This window comes from Centruroides sculpturatus, unplaced genomic scaffold (genome assembly GCF_000671375.1).
Source record: "Centruroides sculpturatus isolate CEXI.00-Female unplaced genomic scaffold, Cexi_2.0 scaffold852, whole genome shotgun sequence".
Classification (NCBI taxonomy): Eukaryota; Metazoa; Arthropoda; class Arachnida; order Scorpiones; family Buthidae; genus Centruroides; species Centruroides sculpturatus.
The window spans coordinates 283,350-307,606 of record NW_019385108.1 but is presented as its reverse complement, the minus strand read 5'-3'; the positions used below and the strand labels follow the sequence as shown (position 1 = coordinate 307,606).

The 24,257-nt window shown below is 29.6% G+C and overlaps 1 protein-coding gene across 1 annotated transcript in view; it reads left to right on the top strand.

Moving 5' to 3' along the window:
- LOC111634825 (FAS-associated factor 1-like) overlaps nt 1-24,257 on the top strand; it is a 60,995-nt gene that overhangs the window by 33,338 nt on the left and 3,400 nt on the right. Inside the window, exons 5-15 of the mRNA XM_023379658.1 lie at nt 5,346-5,428; nt 9,618-9,726; nt 9,825-9,911; nt 9,992-10,072; nt 16,739-16,856; nt 20,665-20,728; nt 20,816-20,897; nt 21,011-21,165; nt 23,535-23,671; nt 23,758-23,846; nt 23,919-23,999. Of these exons, the coding sequence (XP_023235426.1) occupies nt 5,346-5,428; nt 9,618-9,726; nt 9,825-9,911; nt 9,992-10,072; nt 16,739-16,856; nt 20,665-20,728; nt 20,816-20,897; nt 21,011-21,165; nt 23,535-23,671; nt 23,758-23,846; nt 23,919-23,999 (1,086 nt within the window). The remainder of the gene's footprint in view (nt 1-5,345; nt 5,429-9,617; nt 9,727-9,824; nt 9,912-9,991; nt 10,073-16,738; nt 16,857-20,664; nt 20,729-20,815; nt 20,898-21,010; nt 21,166-23,534; nt 23,672-23,757; nt 23,847-23,918; nt 24,000-24,257) is intronic.

The following is a 24,257-nucleotide window of genomic DNA, read 5'->3' as shown; positions in this document are numbered from 1 at the left end:
CTTATTGTACCTGTCGTTCTCTCCTGTACAGGTGTGATACCACACACGCTACACAAAAGCCTGGGAACATTACAATTGAGTAGAAATACATACATCACACTACAGAAGGCCACTATATTGAATACATGCCATATTGTTAGGAAATTCCTTAATACAGACACTGACACACACATTTAATTTTAGTTTTGTGTTGGTTGCTATGCCTTGACTCTGGTCCGGCATAGTACACAGCCACCGGTGTGTACTGAGTATAACCCACTAAACCCAACACATAATAATAATAATAGAAATATGTCCTGTTTATATTTTTAGGCTATAGTAAAATTGGATTCATTATACAATGTTTTCACTTAGTAATGCAGTTTCCAAAAACCTATTGATGATGATAAATGAATACTTGCTATAATAATTTAAGGTTTAGTAGTAATTTTTTTAACTAAACTAAGTTTTATATTCATATATATTTAAACAATCCTTACATTGTTTTTTTTTTTAAATAAATAAGCTAGCAGATAAGCCCAGCATTGCCTGGGAAAAAATAATAACAAACATTAAGATAAGGCTATTAGATTATTTTGTACTTCTAATCCTTCCTTCTGCTATATTTCATTATGGTATTTGGTTTATATAACTACAAAGGTTATCTTATGTAACAGTTTATCACACCAAGTGACCAATCTAACACATTTAAAAAATTTTTTAAATTGTGTACTATAGAGAAATAAAAAAATTTTAATAATCTTTATAGTTACATAAGTCAAATACTATAATATAAGAAACATAAAAAGAAAATCATATAAAGAGTTTGGTTATTTTAGTCTAACATTGTCATGTTTATTGTGATACTCTGATGGCACAATTTCAATGGTTAAGTTGACAGGAATTGAAAATATGATGATACCTTAAATTTTTTAACATTTTTTTTTTCTAATGTTAGCTCTAACAAACAGTTCCATTTACACCTCCTAGAAGAGAGGATGGTCAATGATTACTAATTAATACTGGTCTACTATTAATATTTGAAAAGTGATTCAAGTTGGATAGGTTGTAATGGAGTTGCTAACCTTAACGTCTGAAAGACTTCATATAAAACTTGTTTAAATAAAATAAATCCTGTAAAAATGTGAGAAAAGTAAAGCTCAGCAAAAATATCTAAGTAAAGGAAACTTTTGAAACTTGTGGCATGAGAATAGTTGATGCAGATTTGACGGTAAGACTCAACTTGTCAATAAAGTGCACATTACACAGACTACAACTACAGGAAATTTTGAATGAAGCAATGTTACCATGATATAATAAATAGGAAAAAGGAAATATAACTATCGGCACAGAAAAAGACTTCAAGCTTTACTTTGTGCCTTAAAAATTGTTAAAATTGTTGCACATACAATAATTTGGCTGAACTTTAGAACATCTTTCAACAGTATCAGTGAAGGAAATTTGGGGTAATTGGTTTGAGTTCATAAGGAGAGATGAAATCAGGGGGGCAGGGTGTAGTAGTTAAGTATGTCTTCATAAATATCATATTTATAGAAAAATTATTAGAATTGGTTTGGTTTATTTGGCTACAGAATGCAACAAGTGAGTGATCTGCCAAGGAGGATGCATCCTGGGAAGACTTTTATGTAAAGATGGCCCCTATTTAGGTTTTACTAATGTGAAGAAAACCCAGAAAACTTCACATGGCCAGTCAGTTGGCCATGAGTGAACCCACAACTGACTATAGATGTACAGTAGTTTTATAGACTTTGTTATTGGACAGTACTTATTGTGCTGCAATTTGAAAAAATTGTAGACCTATAAATAATCTATTGCCATCCATCTAACTGTTCTTCCTTAATATCGAGAATGGAGTTAGATAGATGAAACATCGAGATGAGACATGGAAAACCTAAGAGCAGGAGGCCCAGATTAACTACAGACAAACTTCTAGTTTGCATTGGAAATCACATAATTTCAATTCAAAATTTTCCCCTGAATGGAGTTAGATACATAACTGACATGACTACTGCTAACAGGAAAAGTGTAATGTACAGGGAAAAACACCACTCCATGCAGGCAAGTGCTATGTGCTACTTGTAGACAAATTAATTGATATATAAAAATCTAATCTGTATTTTGGGTTAGGATGTATGACATTATGTAAAGTTAGAAGTATGTAAATGTAGCTGCTGAGTTTCTTAGCAATTGGTTGAATGGCCTAGGTGTGCATAACATAACAAACATCCTCATTTTATATATATAGATATTTTAATATTGGTTTTACTCATTTTTGTATGCATATCTACAGGCATTTAAAAATGAGTAAAATGAATAAATATAATTGCAATGTTTTATTAGACAAATTAAAAATAAAACTTTCAATTCACTTTTATGTGAAATTGGTATCATTATGTAAATGTTTAGCAATATTATTGTATTAACTGATATTATAGCAGATGAAGTTTAATGATTCAATGAAAGTATAATATGCTATATATTTGAATGGATAGAATATTATTGTGATCCATATATGCATTGAATTTGAAATTTATTTTAATATTCCAAATATTAATGATTAATGACTTTTACATTATTAATTACAAATAACTGATCAATTGATGATATACATTAACAGTCAACTTTAAGCACATATTATGTCATTTATAATATAAGTTACTGGTAAAACTAAATTGCAGTAATTGTATATGTATTTTTCTAAATAAATTATGATTTAATTAAAGTACATAAATTACAGTACGGTCTTGTTTTATGCAGGGGGAGTTGTGTATTTGTAGTACCACATAAAACAAAATTTTGCATAAATTTGTACTCCACATTTTAAGTAGTGCCAGATGATAGTCTAGATCACAGGTTCTTAAACTTATTTCGACCACCGCCCACTTTGAGATTTAAAAAAATCTAGTGCCCCCATATTTTTTAACTTACCTTTTTACATTACCATCTGTTGCATATCTTAAAAACAGTTATTGCAAATATAATGTTTAAACATGCATTATTATATGGATAGGATAGATAGGGTGTGATCCATATCCTATTTCTGAGCTCAAAGAATGTTTCAGTGAGAAGAAATAAAACTCATATTTAATCACTGAGCCTTCTACTGCCCTCTGAAAGCCTCCAGCACCCACAAGGGGCGTTATCGCCCACTTTGAGAACGCTGCGTCTAGATATCCTAACAGTTTTTTTTTTTTCAATATTCCATATTATTCATTTTTACAGAACTGGGAAGTAATTACTTAATGATTACCTGCTCCCAGCATAGTGTCACCCTGGCATCAGCATGTCATAGGAAAATAAATTTGAAAAGTTTCTCACTTGTGAACTAGACAATAAACAGAAAAGGAAAAAAGTGATCTCAATTTTTAAAGTCAAAATATTCATGATCAGAAAAACAATGTTTACATTTTTAAATTTTAAATTCAGGTGAGAAGTTGCAAACATTTCTTATGATTTTCATTCTAAATCCAAAACATGAACAGTCAAAAACAAAACCCTATTAGAAAACGTTATTTTACAACATACAAAGTTTTCATTTTTTTCAGGTGTATGTTAGTTGCTGATATCCAAAGCAGAATTAGCTTATTTGGTTCAGCAGATGAAAAAGTACATGCAGAAATTTTCTCAGAAAATTATCTGAGCTTGACTCAAGATTCACTGGCAAAAAACTATCTAGCAAATAGATTGATGAGGCCTTGGAATATGCCAGTAGTTTTCATCCCCAGTCAATGGCCAATATTAACTATAAAGCAAGAGCAGATCTTTTCAAAATTGCGGCTTTGTAGAGTACTTACTTTATTCATCAAGCCTCAGAACTGGTGGCTTTCTTTGTAGGGTTTGAATTCAGAAATTGTATCCTTTATTACCAGTAGCAGCTTTATTCCTTAGCCATAATTGAATTTTTTTTATGTCTTAAGTTTGTTCAATCCAAACTAAGAAACAGCCTTGGAACCCAAAAGCCATCAAGCTGGTGGTAGTGTTTAACTTACATCCAATAGCAACAATTTTCCATGCCTACTAGTTTTTTCATGGATATTTTTCACTAAATTGACTTATTTAGCTGTGATATCCTCATGCTACATGCTATCCTTGTGTGTAAAAATTTTGGTCAAAAATTTGTTTTCTTTTTATCATAGGCTCAAGAAAACTGAAAAATTTTCTGCCTTGTGCATGTTTTTTTTTAACACAATTACATGTGTACACAACAATTTTCCACTCATCATTTTTGGTGATCTGATGTCATCAAAAGTGATGTGGAGGATTTTTTGTCAGCTATGCATGACAATGACATGGCAGTCTGCAAGTTGCTTCAACCTTAAACACTTATCCCCATAAAATAATCTGACCTTCAACAGTTTTAAATGTTTTTGCAACTTTATTTCATGCTTGAAAAATACAGAGAAATTATTTTCTGGTCTTTCTGAGCCTTTCACATTATCCCATGGTATTGTAGTTTAGGGAATCCTTATGGGAGCCCTTGAAAGGACATGGTTCTGTAAACAAAACAATATCTCATAAATTAAACAATGTATGACATTAAATTTTGTAGAGAAGACACATTAGGGAATTTTTTCAGAATTGTCAAATTCAAGGAATGGTGATTACATCAATATAATTACTTGTGAAAAATCAGTGGAAAATTACCACCTTAAGCATGTCTTCGTGTTAAAAAAGTGCATGTGATCTCAGGTTACGCAAGTATGCAGCTGAGGCACTGAAGTGGGCATTTAAAGTCAGTTAAAACTGTTTTTATTTAGAAACTTAAAATTTATTATTATTTTTTGTTAATATCTTGTTTTGAATTTTGATTTTAAAAATTATACTTAAATTTTAAAATAAATACTGTAATTAAAACATTTCAAATAATTTTTTTTTTTTGTGTATTTTATTTTCATTATTCTTATTTTTCTCTCTAATGTTTTATTATTTGCTCAATGTTCAGAAAACTTTAGTTCACAGGAAATACTAATATAATAATGTTAAAAATATATATACTGTACATCCTGTACATGAACAACTTTTTTGAACTTTCTGTGTGTCAACAATAGAACCTTCTACTTTTGTTTCATATTGACAAATTTTCTTCTCAATGAAAGGCTATAGAAAATTACTTTTAATTTTTATACCATTACTTTCCTCTACAATAAATTTCAGAATAAAAATAATCAACATATGCAATAATAATTATGTACTCTGGTGCATCCAGAGTTAATCTAACTATTAAGCTTGCAAGTGAAAAAACAAATCTGCATATATCAATTTTGTGTAAAGCAAGACCCTGTTGTAAAAATTTAACAACTGAGAGATTCTGATTTTTTAAATAATAAATTTTATTTTATTAATAGACAATTTTGTCAACATTAAGATTGCCTTCCCAAACAACTCTAATTCTTTCAACTGCAGAAACACCAAGTGTGTCAAATACACAGTAAGTATTATCATTTTTTATACATGGAGTATAAATATTACTAATTTAATTATCCTTATATCTACCTCTTCAGTAAATTAAAACTTTGAGGTTACTTGTTAGACAGATGTTAAAGAAATGCTATTTTTAACTGTAGATAGTAAGTTTTGAGTTTTCTCTCAACTTTAGACACTTTTATTTAAAATAAAATGGATTTAAAAAGTTGGGATAACAAAATCTTCAATATAGTGGAAATTTGCTAAACATTTAGCTTGTTACATAGTCATAATACCTTTTTAACATAATAAGTAAAAAAAATTGTTTCTGGAGCCTGTTTGCAACAATGCTGTGAACATACTTTTCTTTTATCTTAAAGATTTGGTAGTAATGACTTTTTAAATCTGTTTAATTTTATAAAAATATCTGAAGGTGAGAAAAAATATACTCTTAAAAATGTTGAGCTTACTTTTGTAATCTTGCCAAATTTATTAATTGAAATATTAATGTGAGATTGAGCAATGTGGTTAAAGAAAATTATAAATGCTTGGTAGGATCATGCAGTGCAATGTGAGTTCCAAAGTTGTGCATCACTATTTCAATGAAACAGCAAACTCTTTTCTTTAATATTTAGTTTTACAAAGGTAAAACAGTCAGAATTATTGTCATAAAAATTAGAAAAAAAATTGATCAGAATGATTTATTTTGCATCTTAAGTTTTGGATTGGTTTATTATTCACAAAGGGTGGAAATAATCAAGGGAGTTATTTATTATGCATACTGGATACAATCCTAGATGCGGGGAACAATACCTTCTCCTGAAAACAAAACATTTAAATACAAAGATTATAAAAACAGACAAAAATATACAATAATAAATTATATAAGTAATAATTGAAATTATAAGTTAATGTGTTGAGGGAAAATTACATCATTCATACTCATTCTCAATACATCACAGTTTTAAGAACAGAAGCTACTAAATATACATGAAATCCTTGTTAATTTGAAATTCAGGAGAGAAAATAATCACAATTACAAATTATTCGAATTATACATATTTCTGTACAATATGCCAAATGTCATGTAACTGATGTAATTTATTAAGCAAACAGAATATGGCTACATGTATAGAATGATATTTTTGTTAATTAATAATTATATAAATAAACTGCAGGTAAATGGCATGTATCTGATGAGAACATGAAAGATTGCCAGATAGGTTTTATAAAACATTAAGCAAAATTCCTAAAAATATAGCCCAAATTATTTTTAAAGTGGTCTAAAAAGTAGTAAATTTTCCAAATCTAGTAGTTTAGGACCTTACAACTATTTCAGTCTGCTACTTTTAGCCCAATCTTTCAATCCTGAAACCCAGTCATATTTTATGAGATAAGAGAAAAAGGTAGAGATCATGGGTAAAGTGACACCCAAAAATGTATTACTGTAAAAGCAACGCATTTTCAGGTCATATATACTTATTAATTAGCAGTCACTGTTGCCCAGATTATAGATGTTCTTGGTCTATTGTTTTCTTATAGTATGAAGGTTCATTGATCTAAAGTTAGATCAATGAACCTTCATACTATAAGAAATACTCTCTATACTAGACTACATGAACATTAAATTATTCGTTTAGATCTAAACGAATAATTTAATGTTCATGTATCACAGTTTGGACAGAATTTTCACTTTGAATTTCGAAGTAGCCATATTTCGAACTAACTGAATTCCTTAACATGTAAATATCTCCTGTATCCCTAGGACAAAATAGTACAGTTACAAAGTAACAAAATTTTGAAATCTTCAAGTTCGAGTTAACAATGATTTTCTGTATTAGCATTACAATATAATATTAAGTTTGTCATATTTTTTTGCATTATATTGGTAGATACAACAGGCATTAAACTTTACTTTTTGTTCAACAATTATCAATTTGAATTGCCTCAATGTTTGCAGGTCTGCAACTTAACAACAAATACAGAAATAGGTGAATTGTTCTTAGCTATAGTATATACTAACAAAGCACTGATCATATGAAATGACATAATTTGCATCTTACTGATGAAAGGCCAATGCCTTTATACAAAATGAGAGAGGGTGGTGGTCATTAACATACTGTCTACTGGTAGATAGGCACTTGAATTCCCACCAGAAAACATTGCTATGATGTTGATGAAAAACCATGAGAGGTGTTTCTGTAATTTGATGAATGCTATTATGATTTTATTTGTCAAATGAATAGTTTTATTTGTAAAAATGATTTGACTAGTGGGAGTCCTGGTTGTGTGTTAAATACCTTTAGCTGAATAAAATAATAAATTGACAAAAATTAAAAAAAGTAATGAGTATTAGTATATGCATTTATTGTTAATAAGCTTTTACCTATCAGTAATTTTATTAAATTCAGATAATTAAACCATTTGTCAGAAAAAACTAAGTAGCCCAAAAAGTTATCCAAAACAGTCTCTCAACTATGGTACAGTCTTTCAACTTTTATTTTTATCATTTAAACCACTCAAGTAGTTCAGTTCTCAATTTTTTTGTGTAATCCATGTGTGTTCAACCATTGGCCATGTTAGTGACAGTAGTGAAAGGTATAACATGCACATTTGTTATAATGATTATTTGCAAATTTGGAAGTGTCTGTACTTATGGTATTAGGAAATAATGTGAGTCAAACTTAACTTGCAAGTGAAATTTTTGAAAGTCAGAATTTTCCAAAATTCAGAATTTCTAGGAAATTTGCAAATATACATAATTCTGGAGTAAAAATTCAGATTATTGTGAAATTACTTAAATTAATGTAAAAATTAAATTTCTAAAATAAATGATGTAAAAAAACAGGTATCATACTTGTTACGGGGAGATAAAGCTCCTGAAACATGCACAGTATATGGAAATACAGATGGGAAATAAAACACATACATTAATATGGAGCAATATTCCACATAATGCAATGCATTTTTAAAAAACAAAATTATTCTTTGTATTAACTCATTAAGCATTCAGAGGTAAGAAGATTGGACTAATTTGCCTAAACTTTTTTCTCGTTTTTGCTTTTATATGGTACACTAGAACTCTGTTAAGAGGTTCATATTAGGTTTCCCAGAAAATTTCCCACCTAAGTACAGTAGAGCATTGTTTATCAGAATCAATTGGGGACTGGGGTTGTTCAGATAATTTATTTCTCGGATAACCAATTATATACAAAAAAAATATATTAACCTATCCCACGTTGGAATTTTTCTCCGTTGTGTGTTGCTTCACGTTGAATTTTTGTCGATGTTAGCCGAATGTAATTTTTAAAAATAATAATCATGGCTATTGTATTGTTAAAAATTATTTTTTTATTTTGTACAAACAAAATAAATATATTGAAAAATATAAAAACAAAAAAAATATATTTTGGAAGTTAATCTAGTATCAAAAATGTTTGATTCAGCATGACACAGTCCGACTGGAACGCTTTCGGTTAACCAACATTTTGGTTGATCAGCTTTCAGATAAACGACTCTCTATTGTAGTTGAAAATTCTTATCCATGACCAGAAAATAGATTTAAGTTTTACAGTTGCCTCCTACTGCATGTTATGTACCATATGTTTAATTGCTATGGAAAAAGGGAAAAAAATCCATTAGTGAATGCACAAATTTTTGTCATTGCACATGTAACTTTGGGCTACTTTCAACACCTGATTTTTACAATTTTCTTACACTGCTATCTGACAACAATGTTTGTAACAAATAGCAAATTCTGACAAGCACTATCAATATGTGGGTGATGCTGTAAGTTTTCAATGAACTTTAGTAGAGTATTTGTATTAGAAAGTGTTAACCTAACTATTCACCATCTGTCAAAGCAAAAATCTTCATATTTCAATCCCATGCAAAAATAAACCCTACTATTATTCATTATATAATAATTTTCTTGTCTTCATTTATATATTTATATATATGTATGTATATATATATATATATGTATTTAACATTTTGTTAATTGATTTTTTTCATATTTTTAAAATGAATTAAAACATTATCTATATTATTTTTTTAAATATTGCTGCAAATTAATAATAAGTAGTTGTTTTTAAGTTATGATTTGAGTTTTAAGTTAATATTTTAAAATATTAGATTTAAAATTAATTGGAATTTAACAATTTTAAGTGAACTTAAATTTTTTGAAACATACATTTCTATGTAACTTATTTCAGACTTTCCTTTTCTGACAAGTTAAATATGATGTTTAAGTTGCACATAACAGATGAAAGTAATAACAAAGATTACACACTGAGTTTTCCAGGATCCAAGACAATTCAAGAGGTTAGCTTTTATCAAAAGTATGAAAATTGAGATCATAACAAAATGAAATATATTTTATACAATTACTTTTTCCTAATTTATTATTAATAATTTAACAGATTAAGCAAGACATCTATGCCGTTACAAACATTCCGGTAAGATTTCAGCAATGGATAGGTTGGCCTGAATCTGCTGCAGATGAAAGTGTTAGTATACATTCAAAATATGTTTTAAATGATATATTCCATTTTCATTTTTAAGCAATATCATCTTATACTCTCTATAGATGACACTGGCTGCAATAGATATTAATTTTCCAGTCCATAATCTACTGTTGAAAAGAAAAGAAAGCTTAGCTTCTAAAAAGGTATTATATTTTTAAACATACTATTAATAGATTAATTTAATTAAATTAATAAATCAAATATTCTTAAATTGATTGATTTCAAAAGTTTTAATGTAATATTAAACAAATTTATCAATGCTCATAAATATATATATACAGTGGTGTCTCGTACAACGTACTTAATCCGTTGGTGCACGTCCGTTAAGTGAAACGTCCGTTATACGAAACGCATTTTCCCATAGAAATACATGTTAAAACATATAATTTGTTCCGCAGCATAAAATAACCGTACTGTACCGTAAAAAATGAAAATGGAGCAGACACCAATTATGCCGGGTAGTCAGATGTTGTGAGGATGAGGTGGAAGAACACTTTCTTTACACATTCATACAGATACAGACTTTTTACACATTGCAGCGGGTCTTTTTTTATTGTTTTTTAATTGGAGTCAGATTCAGGAGAGGCTACCGGAACTTGCAGGGTCAACTTCTCTTGTTCCATCCTTTGTTTTTTGCCCGCTGGCTTCTTGAAAAACATGACCAAGGTGGTCTGTTTCTCTTTCTTCTTTAACACCTGTCGGAAATGACGGACAAAGGTGTCATCGTAGAGATCATTGATCCTGTTGGCCTCAGCTCTGTTTGGATAATGAGTGTTGGTAAACTCCTGAACCTCTCCCCATTCGACAAGAAAGTTTTTGTCAACTTTCACTCCTGATGATTTCTTGCTTTGTTTCAATTGAAATCACCTTTCTGTTTTTTTAGAAGCCATTATGCATTATAAATGACTTAACTTGCCAGATTATATGATACGAATAATTCTTTATTAATTAAAATCACTAAACACTTCTACGAGCTACTCTCGCTCCGTTTGTTTTTTACAACCTCTTTTCGTCCCACCACCTCGGCATTTACACACAATTACATTTCATTTATTTGAATCGTCAACATATACTGTATTACATTACATTTAATGTTTATTTAAATCATCAACATATATTACATTACATTTCTACTTCAGATATACTAATAATACATTCTAATAATACTAATATATCCTAAAAATAGCAGATTGTCATTGGCAACGGCAAAAGAGTGGAAACATCATTCGCACTTGTTCGAAAAAAGAACATTGTTTGTCTCGCGTAACTGCCGAACGGAAAGTCCATTGTTCGCAGCAAGTCCGTTGCTCGAGTCACGTAACGGTCAAACAGAAAGTCCGTTATACGAGGCACCACTGTATATATATAACAAATGAACCTCTTACAAAGATTTTTTGTGATGAATTATATATATATACCAATTAAAATGTGACCATGCCCTCCCTGGCAATGCAAGAAGCATTCTTGCAGCAATAATGTCAGTCATTAAATGGTCATATAACAGTTGACAGAAGGTTACACAAGCAATAGTTACAGTGTGCAAAAGCAGCATATTTATCTAACTTCAACAAAGGCAAAATTTTGATGGTCAGACATCCTGATGTTATCATCTCCATAACAGTGATGCTTATAGGCTATTTGTGTTCATTGGTAATCTGTCAAAGTTGATCCAAATAGCAAAACAACAAACATCACTATGTGTTAGCTAGCCATACTTCATTGATAAGAGGTTGGCTTAGGCTGTCTTGTCTCATGCAAAGAAATAGAAGGGCACTAATCTGTTTTTGAACTATAGAGTGAAAGAATGTTGCCTGGTCCAATGATTTGTTATACAATGTTGATGGTTGGGTATGTGTGTGACATTTACTTTACAAGACCTTGTCAGTTGAATGTACTGTAGGATGAACACAGGCAGGTTGAAGGAATGTGATGGTCTGGGCAACGTTTTCCAGGAATGCTTAACTACCATCCATGTAAATGGAACTCTGACAGGTGTTGCCTACCTGAACATTGTTTATGGCAACTGTGCTCACTAATGAAGATGCCTTCTATAGGCAAGACAATACTCCATGTCAAATATCTTGTACGTAGGAAATGGCTTACAAACATGAGGATAAGTTCCACCTATTACATGGCCACCAAATTTCCTTGACATGAATCTAATTGAGCACTTTTAGTATTCCTTGCCAGGTGCAAGATGTTTTGACAGCAAGAAAAAGAGCAACATTCTATTAAGTTTGTGGCCATAATGTTTTGGCTGGTTAGTGTATATCCAAACAAAACCATCTGAAATGTAAAAAAATTATGACAATTTAGATGACAGTCAAATTTTTTTCTTGACGTTTTTCTTTTCTAAAGATAAGTTTAGTGTTTTGAAATGGTACTCACAAGATTTTTAATGTTGTTTTCCAAAGAAAATCTTCAAAGAAAAAAATTTGACTACTATCTAAAATGTCATAATTTTTTACATGGTGCAGTTTTTTTACATCTCAGATGTTTTTATTTAGATATCAATTGTTTTTTGGTCAATGATGTACATTTTGGTCGATGCTCATTGACAGCTGCCAACTGAACACATTCAATATGCCATTTAGTAAAATCATTATAAAAAGTTTTAATTTATATAAATTTGAGCTTTTGTTATTCTGGATAACATTTTGAATAGAAATAATTTGTTTCAATGCAATTTTATCCTTATGAGCATAAAATTAAGCAATAAAAGTAAAATATCTCTATGGGGGAACCTGTGTAAACTTTGACCTCTTGATTTGGAAGTTTCATGAGCACCTCACTGATAATGAGAGAGGCTTAAGTTTAAAATTTGAGCTTTCTAGACCCAGTAGTTTTTTTGTCCGAGTGCATGCAATGCCACTTACAAAAAAATGCTGTATTTTCTTCTTTATCTGGCATAAAGAAGAAAATACAGCATTTTTGGTAATTTCTGCACTTTTTGATTGCTTATACTTTGGCAGTCCCTTATAGAAAAATTGAAATTTTTCACACTACCTAAGAAAACAGTTACCTTTGAAAGAGACATTTGGAATTACTTTAGACATTTTGGGGGAAAAATTGATAGAAAATCAGCAAATCTCATTCCTGTATGTATAATTTGTCAGTGACTTTTTACTTGATGCAGAGTCACTTCTGTTACTCTTGATAGTGATTTTTAGGAATTTTGAAAAATGTTTTTTAAAATTTTTATAGATGTAATAAAAATGTTATTTGAAGAAATTTTTTTTGAATTGCATACTTATTTGACGATTTTTTTATATGATACTATTAGATCTATTAAGTAAACTGATTGAATCAATAAATTAATATTAACCATTAAAATATTGAATTTTGTGGAAAAGTAAATAATTTTCAACATAAATAAAACCAAGGTTGATTGGAAATATTATTTTAATAATTACTTGTGTTACAGTATATATGTTAGAAAAACTACTTAGAATGAAATTTTTGAATATCAGTGAAAAATATATTAAAAAATTACATTATTCATATTAGGCTGAATGATTGAGAATGGAACTGTAAATATTAATATGATGATTGAAAATTTTTTGAAAATTATCAGTGACTGTAGAAAAGAAGCATATTAAAATAAAAACCAATAAATTATGATATTCTAAAAACTGAAATTACAAAAAAAATAATGTAGATATAATGAGAACATATATAAAGTGTTATATTGATAATGCAATTAAAGATTTATTATTAATTTCATTAATGTGCAAAAATTTTACAAGTATAAAATAGTCTAGACCAGGGCTTCTTAAACTATGGGTTGCTACCCCATTTGGGGTTGCTTAGCAAAATCTTGGGGTCGTGAGATTTTAATGCAAAATATTGAAAATAATTTGAGAGAGTTTGAAAATGGCATGCTTTTTGTCATAGGTTTCGTGAGTTGTGCTTTGTGTCACTTCTGGTGCAGGGAGACAATGATTCAGCAATGCTGATTATAGTGTGAACTAGTGTAGTGTTGTTGCTTTTCAGTGTATTCAATTGTTTCTGTTCCATTGTAACATAAGAGTGAACTGTGGTAGTACATCATTATTGCTTTTGAAAATTTGTATATATATTTATTTTATACTAGCTGGGGGCATCCAGCTTCGCTCAGGGAGTTGATATGAGATTGTGTGGTAGTTGGAATAAAAGGATAAACTTTAAAATATAAGAGGTAAAAAATTTTATTGAAAACATATTCTAACTATTTACAATACTTGTTTATAAACAACATTTTTCATTTTATTGTTCGGATACAAATTTTTCGAATTTCCTACTCAAGAGCAAGCTATGTATAATTGACCGTGAGAGAAGCAGGTGACTTTGAGGTTGATGCAGCAATGTTTTAAAGTGTGTCCTTGTGCTTTGTTAATTGTAAAACTATAGGCTAATTTGATTGGAAATTGCAGTCTTTTAAATTGGAATGGCAGTTCAGTAGAGATCAGTGGTATTCTGGGGATAAATACTGTGTCCCTTGTCCTTTCCAGTCATAAGTTTGGCTTCAATGATGATAATCAATAGATGTTTGATGATCATCCTTGTTCCATTACATAGTTTTAGTGAGTTCAGATTTCTGAGTAGTATGATCGGAGATCCAATTTTCAGTCGAAGGCAGTGTAATGGCATTTCTGGTACTTGCAAACAGTTTAGAAATTCTGTTGAGAAGTTGACACTTTCTTCAACGTTTACCATCGTATCAATCGATTTGTATATTCTCTTTTCACCGAGAATTTTCTTTTGAGTATTAAAGTTGATATCGTCGACTATATTATTTTTAGTTGCCAAAATTGCCCTTTGAAATAGCCACTCCGGATTGATATAGTTGTGAACAATGTTTGAATAAATTTATTTGATGAGTTCGTTTTTAGTAGTGGCTATGTTGCAAAAATCACTGTTGAGTTCAATGAGGCCGGTTGTCTTGTCAGTGTTGTCATGCTATTGTTTTGTCTCTCATATTTTTTGTTAGTCGCAGTATTTGTATGTGTGGCTAGAGATGTGATTTTTTAAGCATGCATTGATCTCATCTGCTGATGTTGAATTGGGATAACTGGAAGTGTTTGTCGAAAATCTCCTGATAGTATGAGTAGATCCCCTCCCATCACTTCAGAGTTTCCTCGCAAGTCCTGTAATGTTTTGTCCATGGCTTTGAATGATTTTTTTATGTGCCATTGTGCATTCGTCCGAGAAGATAATTTTAGCTTGTTTTAGAAGTTCATCCCGTCCAGATCCTCTTGAGATTTTACATACCAGGAATTGTTCTTCGGCTATATTCAACGGTAGTTGTAGGGCTGAATGCGCAGTTTGTCCTCCTTCCATAAGTGTGGCTGCAATGCTGGATGATGCCAGTGAATTGAGAGTGTTCTGGAATGTTCCATAATGATCTGGGATGTTCTGGGGTGTTCCCGAACGTTCCAGAACATCCTGGAACATTCTGGAATGTTGTGGAATGCTCTCGAATACTCTCAAGTGTTCTAGACTGTTTTAGAAATTTCTAGAGGGTGAAACTTCCAGCCCTTATATCTTTAACAGCATGCTGTTCAGGTAAAAATGGGAACCTTCTTCATGGATGGGGGATAGAGGGCTACCACACCATATAACTCCCTTGATCATACTGGGACTCATTTTTGAGTTTTAGCAGCACACACATTGTACACTTACCTTTATAATATATATTGATTTTTTTGGGTTGCGAAAAAAATCACAATCATAAATGGGGTCGCGAGTAAAAAAAGTTTAAGGAGCCCTGGTCTAGACTAAACTATCAAATTTAATTAAAATTTCTTTAGCTAGAGGAAACAACTTTCCTAAATAATATTAAAAACTATATACAATTTTAAATGAATAGCNTTTTTAAGCATGCATTGATCTCATCTGCTGATGTTGAATTGGGATAACTGGAAGTGTTTGTCGAAAATCTCCTGATAGTATGAGTAGATCCCCTCCCATCACTTCAGAGTTTCCTCGCAAGTCCTGTAATGTTTTGTCCATGGCTTTGAATGATTTTTTTATGTGCCATTGTGCATTCGTCCGAGAAGATAATTTTAGCTTGTTTTAGAAGTTCATCCCGTCCAGATCCTCTTGAGATTTTACATACCAGGAATTGTTCTTCGGCTATATTCAACGGTAGTTGTAGGGCTGAATGCGCAGTTTGTCCTCCTTCCATAAGTGTGGCTGCAATGCTGGATGATGCCAGTGAATTGAGAGTGTTCTGGAATGTTCCATAATGATCTGGGATGTTCTGGGGTGTTCCCGAACGTTCCAGAACATCCTGGAACATTCTGGAATGTTGTGGAATGCTCTCGAATACTCTCAAGTGTTCTAGACTGTTTTAGAAATTTCTAGAGGGTGAAACTTCCAGCCCTTATATCTTTAACAGCATGCTGTTCAGGTAAAAATGGGAACCTTCTTCATGGATGGGGGATAGAGGGCTACCACACCATATAACTCCCTTGATCATACTGGGACTCATTTTTGAGTTTTAGCAGCACACACATTGTACACTTACCTTTATAATATATATTGATTTTTTTGGGTTGCGAAAAAAATCACAATCATAAATGGGGTCGCGAGTAAAAAAGTTTAAGGAGCCCTGGTCTAGACTAAACTATCAAATTTAATTAAAATTTCTTTAGCTAGAGGAAACAACTTTCCTAAATAATATTAAAAACTATATACAATTTTAAATGAATAGCATATTAAATTATTGTTCAAAATATAATGTTATTATTTTCTAATTTTTACCATATCTGTTATATAAATATATAAAATGTTTTTCATGCACTTATATTTAAATTATATTTGTTCAGATAGTTGATATCATGTCAAGTGGCAGTAGTGGAGATGAATTTGAAGATGCTAATGAATGTGTTGATGTTGATGATGATATATTTCAAACATCATCATCAAGAAAACAAACATCTTTAAGTAAGTTTGAGAAATATGAATGATTAATTATATGTATATTTATTATAAAAGTAATTATCATCATATTTTTAGCTTATTTTACATATAGCTCTTAAATTTTTATTTTCTATATACTTTATAGACCTTCACACAATTTAGAAATATTCTGAGTAGTTTTCTCATGTGTAAATTTTTTATTTTCCAAGTTAAAGTATCAATTTGAAAAATAAATTGGAAAACATTATAAAAACCAAAGTGAAAACTTGCAATAAATTAAGTTATTGTCATTCTCTGTAGATAGAATTGATAAATTAATAGAAATATTGCACTGCTTATATAAAAAATTATTAATTTTAAAACAAAATCATTTTCTTATTGAATTCTATGAAGACATGAAAAATTTTAGAAGTACAGTAAAATCTGTCCAAAATGGAAAAGTTGTGATTTAACTATGTTAAATCTTACTATAAGCCAGAAGCCTGTCCAACACAGAAATGGAAGAGGTTTTTTTTTGATATAAATAATGTAATATAACCTGGGTGAAGTTGAAAATTAAGATTTTACTTGTAGACAAATATGTAAAATCACTTCTATCATAATAGTTAGTTACTGTCATAACAAACTGTAATTCAAGAATGATTTTGAACTTTGGTGGAGAAATGAAGGTCATGTGACAAGAAGTTGGTTGTTAATACAGTTGGTGATCAGTTAACGAATATAATCCATTCCAAGACCATGTTTGCTACCTGAATTGTTTGTTAACCAATTATTGATTTACCATACATCTTTACGGGAATTTGATTAATTCATTCTGGAGACCCCAAAAAAATAAATAAATAAATTATATACTTACTATGTTTATTTACATGAAATAACAAACTAAAACCAATCTCTCCATTTTTTTCATGTGTGGCACATCTTTGTTTCTCAGATGTGATTTTTGTTACTCCTTTAGCTGCTTGAGTTTTCTTGATTATATCTTTCTTAGCTAAGATTCTGCCTACTGTAGGCCTGGTCAAGCCATACTGCCTAGCAACATCAGACATCTGTCCACTCTCTACCTTAGCTATTATCTCTCGCTTGGTTTCTATGGTGAGCATGGTTCTTGATACTCCCACTCTTTTTAGGCTTGATAACATTATCAGTTTTTTTTTTTTTTATAAATAAAAAGTTTAGAAAAGCACTCACAAAAATTCAGATAACAGAAATCAACTATTGTACAAAATAATTATGTAAATGTGAGGCCCGAATGAAATTTGTTAAAACGTTAACAAATATCCGATAAGACAGTTAAATTCTCACCTTTTGAAAATAAAAAACTGACACAAAACGAGTGCCCAAGAGTCTCGCAAAGACTATAAAAAATTATTTGCCAGAAAGGTAAACAAAAAGCTGGAATTACAATGGAGAGTTTCAAGGTTTGGAGGAATACTATCTGATCGGTATTGGGTTGAGCATCGATGCCATCTCCTGCACTTAGAAAAGTTTTGAATTGTCACTTGGAGACAAGGAAAAACTAATCTGTATTCATTATTTTACATCACTTTTTTTTGTGTTTGTTCTGTGAGGTGTTTGTTGTCCAAACATAAAAATCTTTCGCAAAAGTGTTCATTGTCCAATTTGTCTGCAGTCTGAACTGTTTGTTAACCAATCACCCACTGTATTCATTTTGCTGGAATAAAGCAGGAGCATAATCAAATACTTTATGAATCACTTTCAAAAATCTAATTCTTCAATAAATATAATACAATGAGAAAAAGGTAGTGCATTCTGCTAATTTGCTTTGTATGGAGTAATTAGTAACTAACTAATACCAAGTATTTGAAAACAAGTTGATTAACATGTTGAAAATTACAGAAGTTGAAATAAACAATTAGAGTAATAAAATTCCTTGGAACCAGATAATAGAATAACTTTGTCCCTATTATTCTAATGTGATTAGAAAAGGCAATGGCAGAGCAAGACACTAGTTTTCAGAACTTGAATTGCCTTGTTTGCTGTCATATGAGCTTAGCACATAGAAACACATCCAAAAACTATTTGAATATCTAATGCAAGTTGTTGGAAACAACAAGAAAGTTTTGTAATCAAACAGTTTAATTCTTGCATTAAAATATACCCATCTCTATTTGGAATCACTTCGGATTAAGCTTAGCCTGTGCAAAATAAATTTTATTACTATGTAAAAGTGATTTTACTATAATAAAAAATGGACCTAACTGTGTGACTTATATGGTGTAGTTTAAAAATATATATACAGTAAAACCTGTCTATGGTGACCACCCACGGTTCCTTCAAAAAGTGGTCTTTTAGACAGGTGGTCGTCCAATACAGGTGGTTCTGTAATAACATATTTCCATACGTATTTTGTGCACTTTTTAGCCATTTCTACTAAAAAGCAAAACTCGAGGTGAGAAAAAATAAGCAAATTTTTTTAACAATAAAGCTATATTGGTATTGTATTTTATTCTTATCAGATAACCTAATTTACAGGAGTTGTCGGGATATTATAAGACAGATTTAATACCAATATTTTAAAGATTAATACAATACTCGCATTTTCTTGATTATAATGCACACTTTCTTTTTTCTGACTTAATTAATTCGACTTGGTTGTTTTCATTCGCTCCTCAGTTACATTTATTACATCATCGATGTACAAACACGTCCTATCTCTCCATTACTTTGGTTTTCATTAGTTTAATCTTATTTTAACTTTAAAAATATTATATTTTTTAATATTTAATATTTTCAACAAGAAAAATTATCAATTAATAATAAAATGATTTTATTATTTTTCCTCATAATACGATTTCATTACATAAAAGGAAGGTTGTCTGTAAAACTGATTTTTGTATTAATGCATTTATTGTTTTTTGAGTATTTTGTGTGCAAAAATTACTTGGATATTATTTTTCTAAAAATATCATGGAAATAAGGTAGGTTGATACAGAAACTATTTATCGCACATGTACTGTATATAAACTTCAAAAAAATAAATAAATAAATAAAATAAATTTTACCAAACGATGAGATCAGCCGATTAATTGTATTGTGTACAATATTTTATACCCCTAAGGAAAATACTGTAGGTCTATAGTAAAATAAATTTTGTTTTCCCACAGTTAAACTTCGCTGCTAATTGCCATTGTGATAAACCATTTTCACTTTCTCCGATAATTTTAACATGATCTTCTAACAACAGCACTTTGCATTTCTTTCGTTTTTCGGACATTTTTCAACAAACTGAAATGAATTTCCTTTGTTGCTAGACTAATTTATTAACACCTGCACCTAATTTCAAGGGTGGGAGAAGTGCCCCGGGGTGGATTCAAACAAGAGTTTAGACTAATTCATCATATTAGGAGGGAGAAACATTGTTGAGATGGATTCAAACAATAGTTTAGACCAGATATATTCACAGAAATGGTTGCTTATTACAGTTGTTGTATGTTGTTTCTGACCAAAAATCAATGCCCGCGATCGTGTTACACAGGTGGTCATTTAATACAGGTAACTTATATGAAGACTCTATGGATAAACTATTCGGTGCCAGAAATTTTTTCCTGTTTTGTCAGGTTCCTGTCGAATGCAGGTGGTTGCCTAAGCAGTTTTCACTGTATTTTATATATATATTTGGTACTGTGTGATTCCAACTTACAAAGGTTTTACTGTATTTAGATTGAATATTTTTAGGTTATTCATGTCTCTCAATTCTTGGCCTTTTGTTATAAGATCAGTATTAAGAAACTAATTATAAATATTTATACAGATAATAAAATAACAGAATTTGAATTATTTTTGCTTTCTGAATTAAAATTTTTTTCAGTACCTGAGAATATAGAAGATGAAAATAGTGCATTGGTACATTTGAATATGGAATTTATAAATAGGTCTGAGATTGTTTTTAAATTTTATGCTAAAAGTTTTGTATTGTAAAATTTTAAACTTTACATGAGCTTATTTATTTTAATTTCAAGATATGGAGACTGCCATCCAATATTTTTTCAGGGAACACTATCAGATGCTCTTCAACATTCTTGCCAAAGACCAGCTAATGAGGTATTTAGAAATTGTAAAATATAAAGAAACTATCTAAGTTTTTATTATTTTTATTTGATCTTTATAATTTTAACTTTGAATTTCAATGAAATTCTTTATTTTATCATTTCTAGAGAAAGCCTCTGATAATATATCTTCACCATGATTCCAGTGTTCTAACAAATGTATTTTGTACTCAACTACTCTGCTCAGAAACTATTGTGACATATCTCACGCAAAATTTTGTAACATGGGGTTGGGATTTAACTCATGAAGTTAATAAAACTAGGTAATAAAATTATATTTTGACTTTTTTAAATAAATATCTTTTTTTTGAATATTTAATTTTAAAAAGTAGTGTACAGATTACTTCTGCATTAATAAGAACTCAAAATTTTTTATTTAGCTAAGATAATGATAAACTTTAGAATTTATTTTCTAACATCAAAATTTAATACCAATTCTGTAAAAATTGAAAATTATTTTTCCTTAACATTTTGAGTATTTTAAAATTTGTTTTAATTTCATTGTTGCTTTGTATTAATATTATATTCTGTTTTGAATCTAATGATGATTTGCAAAATACCAATAGTTCAAATATTTATAAAATAAAAACTATAGATGACTTACAAAACACCAAAAATATTTTTAAAATTTTTTTTTATCAATAATAGCATTTGTGACTTATGTTGTGTCAAGAATATGAATTTGAATAAATTAATATTTGAATGATATAGATCAGATATACAACTAAATAGGCTGTAGTTGATGTGAAGTAGAATTGTTTTGTGGCCTTAATAATAATAGCCTCATTTTATAATTAGTGTTTTTGTTTCTTGATGATGATAGACATTTACAAAAATAAAAATTAAAGTAATTTATGTATATGAGTTTAAACTTTTATTCTGAGTTTTGATAATGCAGTTGATTGATCTTAAGTTTCATTGAGTAACAGATTATATGATAAACTTTAAAAATAAAAATATGATAAAATGTGAAAATGTGTATAACTTGATATTTAAAAATATACTGTAGTTATGTAACTTTTTTATTTCTCAAGAGTGTAACTCTATTATTCATTTTGAATTAACTTATTGATAGGGTGTTATATATTGTGTGAGACATGTTAATATTTGTATAATTGTAAACAGGGCTGAAAATTTCTAAAACAAAAGAAAAAAAAAAAAACCTTGTATTTAGAAGAAATCAAAATTATTAGTCTTTTTAACCATATGAACAAAAAGTTTTATAGCATTAATAACTTAAAACTAAAATTTATGCTATAATGATTTGTCATTGCAATTACATTCATATTAAACTTTTATAAAATAAATGTGCTTGCTTTGCTAAATACACTCATATCCAAAAAATAAGCACAATCATTAATTTGGTCTCTCTTAGGAACTACTGATCACAACAGTATGAAATGTAACATATAAACAGTACATTATAATACAACAGACCAATTGAAAAAGCAAAAATTTAATCTGAATTAGTACTGAGTATTGTCATAAATCTTTTTGCACAGAAAATGATTAATATAATATGTAGTTGCCTCCTGCATATACACATGCTGCACAGATTGTTTATGCAGGCATTGCTGGCTATACATTGCTCCCAACAGAACTGATAAACAAAGTCCATTTTTGAACAAGAGTGTCTTGATGGATCTTGATAGATGCAACTTATCTCCCTAGTATACATGTTATATGGGATTTAGGTCAGAGACATTGCCAGCTATTCCATGCAATAAATATCTTCACTATCAAAAAAAGTCATAGATGAGAGTAACTCTGACCTTACTGTCCATGAAAATGAAATCTGCACCACAGAACCTTGGGAAAAGTCTCATGAGGTTTTAGAACCTCATCTTTGTACCTTCTTGCTGTAATGGCACTGTTGCAAAAATGTGGAGCTCAGTGCAACCATTAAATTAATTAAAGCATAATGCTACCCTGGACCATTGTATCACCACCAGCAAACTGATCTCTCTAAGATTGTATTGGGAATAGCTTTTGAATAGCTAGGAGTTCAAATAGACTGTGCAGTACCTGTACACTTATCTATGGATTGAATGATTATTTTTGGACATTCATTGACTAAATTATATTATTTACAGTTTTGTGCTCAGAGTTTTTTAAATTGATAATCTAAATAAGACTTTTGAATTTTGTTTGTATAGTCCTTACATGAAACAAGATTTATGTATTTCATATAATAGTGTTATTTTGTAGTAATTAATGTTATTTTGAAAATTTAAAAGTTTTCTTATATAAACATTGCTTATAATGTTCAAATGAAATGCTTATTTGTAAACAAACTGGTATTATTATAATCTGTAAACCTTTCTAAACTTGAAAAATTTGTCAAAATTTTTAGAACAAAAATATTTATATTTTGTCATAGAAAGCATACTTTATTATGCTTTTAAGTACTAGTTTTTCAAATGTTTGTAATATAAATCAATTTTTTGTAATACTTTACTACATTAATGTAAAGATTTACAGAACTCAAGATAACAACTTAATGCTTTCTGAATTTCATGAATATTAAATGATTTTACTACGTAGATTGTATGATTCTATAATAATTGAAATAATTCAAATTTTTCAATTAGATTTTATTCATGTTCAAATTTACTCGTGTTTTTTGTTTAAGGTTTTTAACTGCTGTCACACAGCAATTAGGTGTTGTAGCAGCAAATGCCATTCAGAATATTGCAGTTGATCATTTACCAGCTCTCATAGTAATTACAAGAATAAGATCTGCCACAGAAGTTCTCACAGTTATCCCTGGTAAAACTCATCATTGATTGATTTTGATTTTTCTAATAAAAAATGCTTGCATTCAAAATATATTAATAAATTTTTAATGAATTCAGGTAATGTTAGTTTGGATGAATTAATGACTCGTTTGATACATGCAGTAGAAGTATTTAATAATGAATTGTCTTCAGAAATATTACAAGAGGTAGATATTTTCAATGTAGTTAATGTTTATAAAAATAAATTTCTTACTATATAAAATAATTTTTGAATTTAGCAAGCTAGACTAGCAAGAGAAGAAGTTAAAAGAGAACAAGATGCAGCATATGAAGCATCATTAAAAGCAGATCAAGCAAAAGTAAGACTAAAATACTTACATTTTAATATAATTAAACATATATTTAATATAAATTTAGTATTTAGTATACAAGTATAAATTTTTTCTCTTATAGTGAGTTGTAAGTAACATAGTAAGTTGTAAGAAATATTAAAAATTTATACTGAAAAACTTTTTTATAACATTTATTACTATATTAATAATAATTAGTGATGTAACGAATATTCAGTTACTATTCAGTATTCGGCCTATTTTTCGCTATTTGGCCGAATACCGAAT